Genomic DNA, 3,304 nt, shown 5'->3' on the forward strand with positions numbered 1-3,304 from the left:
TGGGCCCTTTGTGCTCATAAAGTTTGTCTTTTGCGTCTCTTTGTCGTTGTTTCGTGTCTTTTTATTATAATTTTGTCCCTCTGAGGTCGTTCTGTATTGTTGTTGCATCACTTCTCGGTGGTGTTGTTTCTCTTTTATAGCCGTTCCAGCTGCTTACATAACAGAGAAATGATTTAAAGCTGCTCTAAACACAGAAGTTTACACATCCAGATAGCTTGTAGACACATAAATGTGCCGTCGTACCGACCAGTAGCTGCATGTTTATCCAAAAACACTGAGAAATACGATTAAATCACTGACCAGAACTATATATTTGTAGTCTTTTTGTATAGTTTAGCATCTTTTTATAGTAATATGTTTAATTGTCGTGGTGTTTAATCACTCTGTAGTCATTCTGGACTCTTTGAGCTCTTATTGTGTCTATTTGTGGTCCTTTTGCATCATTTTGTGCTCGTTTTGCATCGTTTTATGCTGATTTTGTGTATCTGTAGTGGTTCTGCATCACTTCATCGTAGTTTTATGTCTTTTTTGTGGACATTACAGTCGTCTTTATAGTCGTGTTTCATCAGTTTGTATTCAATCTGGGGCCTCTTTGTGGTCTGTGTGCATCTCCTCATGGTTGGTTTTGCATCTTTTTAATATATTTTTGCATCTTTTTGGGGTCATTTTGCACATTTTGTGTATCTGTAGATGTTTTGCATGACTTCATGGTAGTTTTGGATGTGTTACTGTCCTTCTCTGGGTCTTTTTATGGTCTTTGTGCATCTCTTTGTGGTGGATTTTTATCTTTTCATAATCATTGTGTGTCATTCTCGGGTCATTTTCCCGTATCACTTTGTGGTTGTTTTNAAAGATACAAAATGGCCTCAAAGAGACACAAAACTGCCACACAGACACACACAGCACCAACATGCTGGTGTCGTAGCTCTGCCACTGAGCTGTGTGTGCGTGTTGTCGTACAGTAAAACCCCACCAGTGTGTGCTTCTCTGCCGTGTTTGTGTATTTGGTGATTAATGGCTTTTGCTAAATTGATTTTCCACGTTGGCCGATAAAGTGTGCTGCGCCGCTCTGTGTGTGTGTGTGTGGACGCTGTGTGTGTGTGTGTGTGTGTGTGTGTGTGTGTGTGTGTGTGGACGCTGTGTTTACTCAGGGCAGGTTAGCTCAGGATATGTTTCTTTTTGTCTCTCCAGCCGACTGCCAGTAAAAATAAAGGCCCTTTTTCTTTTTTCTTTTTTTCCTGCCGCCGCTCTGTTTGAATGTGTGCAGCGTGTAAATGTTGGACTGACATCCTGTCGTTGCTCTGCAGCCCACCGGCTACATGGAGGCGTCGCTGTCCTACAGCTCCATAGAGGACCTGCAGCTGCTGTCCTGGGACAACGCCCCCAAGTACTGCGTCCAGCTCAGCTTCCCTGGAGGCACCGTCCTGCTGCAGGTACGTCACACGTGGTCAGAATGAGGAGGGAGGGTGATGGTGTCGAAAACCAGAGTGCTTTACACACTGTGAACTTTATCAAGAAGCTGTTTTTAGCTAAATCAAGCCGGTGAGTGAATATCTGTAAGAGGTTTTCTGAACCCACACCTCATCATAGCAGCTCAGAGCGACACTCACTACATCTGAACAAAGAGAGTTTCTTACGTGTGAAATCTTAATTATTTGACTGCACGTCTTCACTCCACACCGGATTCACTGGGAAACCATAGTGTTTAGCTTTTATAGCTAAAATCAAGGTGTGAAAGTGTCTTAAACAGCATTTAGATCAGCACACATCCTCTCACAACAAGAGTTTGTCTCATAAAACAGCTACAAAGAGACGCAACAAGACACACAATATTATTTTAGAGCATCACAAACAGAACAAACAACCACAACAGAGCAGCGAAACATGACCGCAAAGACGATAAGTGGGGATTTTATGTCATTTTTCATGATAGTGAGTCTTATTGCCATGTAGGAGACACAACATGACCACTAGCAGACTCAAAATGTCAAAAAAAGAGACACAAAATGACCCCAGAAAGACAAAAAACAACCAGAAAGGTGAAAACAATGATTACAAAATGACTAAAAAGAGACAAAACTGACCACAAAGACATTTAAAACATCCACAAAGGGGCAAAAAGCAACTAGAAAAAGACACAAAACATCCGCAAAGACACATGAAACAACCACAAAGACACACAAACGTAGTGCAGACAAACAGACGACTACAAAGAGACACAAAATGACTAAAAAGCAACGCAAAACAACCACAAAGGGACAAGAAAAGAGTCACAAAATGACAGTAAAGCAGCAGAAAGTGACCACAAACACAGCGTATCTTATGTGTCTTTTAATATGAACCACGGAGACACAAAATGATGGAAAAGACACAACTAATGACTGTAAGGACGCACAAAACAACCACGAAGAGACACAGAAAGCTTTACAAAGAAACACAAAGTGGCCACAAAGCGACAATAAAGTGACTTTTTTAGTCTTTTTCAAATATACTCAGGATTATTTCTGTGTAGCGTGACGAGAAAGAGGAAAAAAAACGACTATAAATAGAAGCAAATTAACAAAAAATGACAATAAAACATGCGTAGCGACCACAGAGAGACATCTGGGTGTTGATTCAGCTTCGGCAGAACCTCCGTGTGCATGTTTGTAAACTGAGAAAGCCCAGTTCTGCTGAGAAAGCCCAGTTCTGCTGAGAAAGCCCAGTTCTGCTGAGAAAGCCCAGTTCTGCTGCAGCCTGTGATTAATAATCAGACGGAGGTCGGCTGCTGGGAACTTTGCTCCTGATTCCTCCCTGGTGACATGTATTTTTATCTGTTTACTTAAATGTGTGGCGAAAGAGCTGCGCTTCAGTTTTCAAAATCCAAAGTATCTCTCGCCTCCTCGTTGTGCTCCTACTGTCAGTTAAAACCCAGAAAATCCTCACGTTTTGCAGCTAAAACCAGATTTTTTTGAGTTAATTACATCACTGAGGATTAAATAATTACAGCTGGTTTCAACAGTTGAACCGGCTCTAAGTCAGCCTGTCCTGGACGCGAGGCCTTGACTCCGTGGACCGACCCTCAGCTCGTTAGCCGTTAGCCTAATTAGCCGCGAGCCGTGATTGGTGGCGAGGGTCAGCTCTGTGTACCCACCTCCTCCTCGTCCTGCTCAGCTGTGTTTGCTTTCCCCCGCTGCTCCCGCTGGAGAGCTGCCAGAGAAAGAAAAGATGTGGCGCTTCTCTGAGGCGAGGAAACCTGAGGGACGGGAAACATGTAAAACCGACCTGAACGCAGATTAAAGACGGTTTGGAGGATCTCAGGAAC

General features: G+C 42.9%; 1 protein-coding gene across 1 annotated transcript in view; it reads left to right on the top strand.

Annotated features, from left to right (window-relative positions):
* Positions 1–3,304, top strand: part of cmip (c-Maf inducing protein) — a 61,802-nt gene that overhangs the window by 30,973 nt on the left and 27,525 nt on the right. The window contains exon 2 of the mRNA XM_008298605.1: positions 1,308–1,433. Within this exon, the coding sequence (XP_008296827.1) occupies positions 1,308–1,433 (126 nt within the window). The remainder of the gene's footprint in view (positions 1–1,307; positions 1,434–3,304) is intronic.

The sequence above is a fragment of the Stegastes partitus genome, unplaced genomic scaffold (assembly GCF_000690725.1).
Source record: "Stegastes partitus isolate 25-593 unplaced genomic scaffold, Stegastes_partitus-1.0.2 Scaffold1331, whole genome shotgun sequence".
Taxonomy (NCBI): domain Eukaryota; kingdom Metazoa; phylum Chordata; class Actinopteri; family Pomacentridae; genus Stegastes; species Stegastes partitus.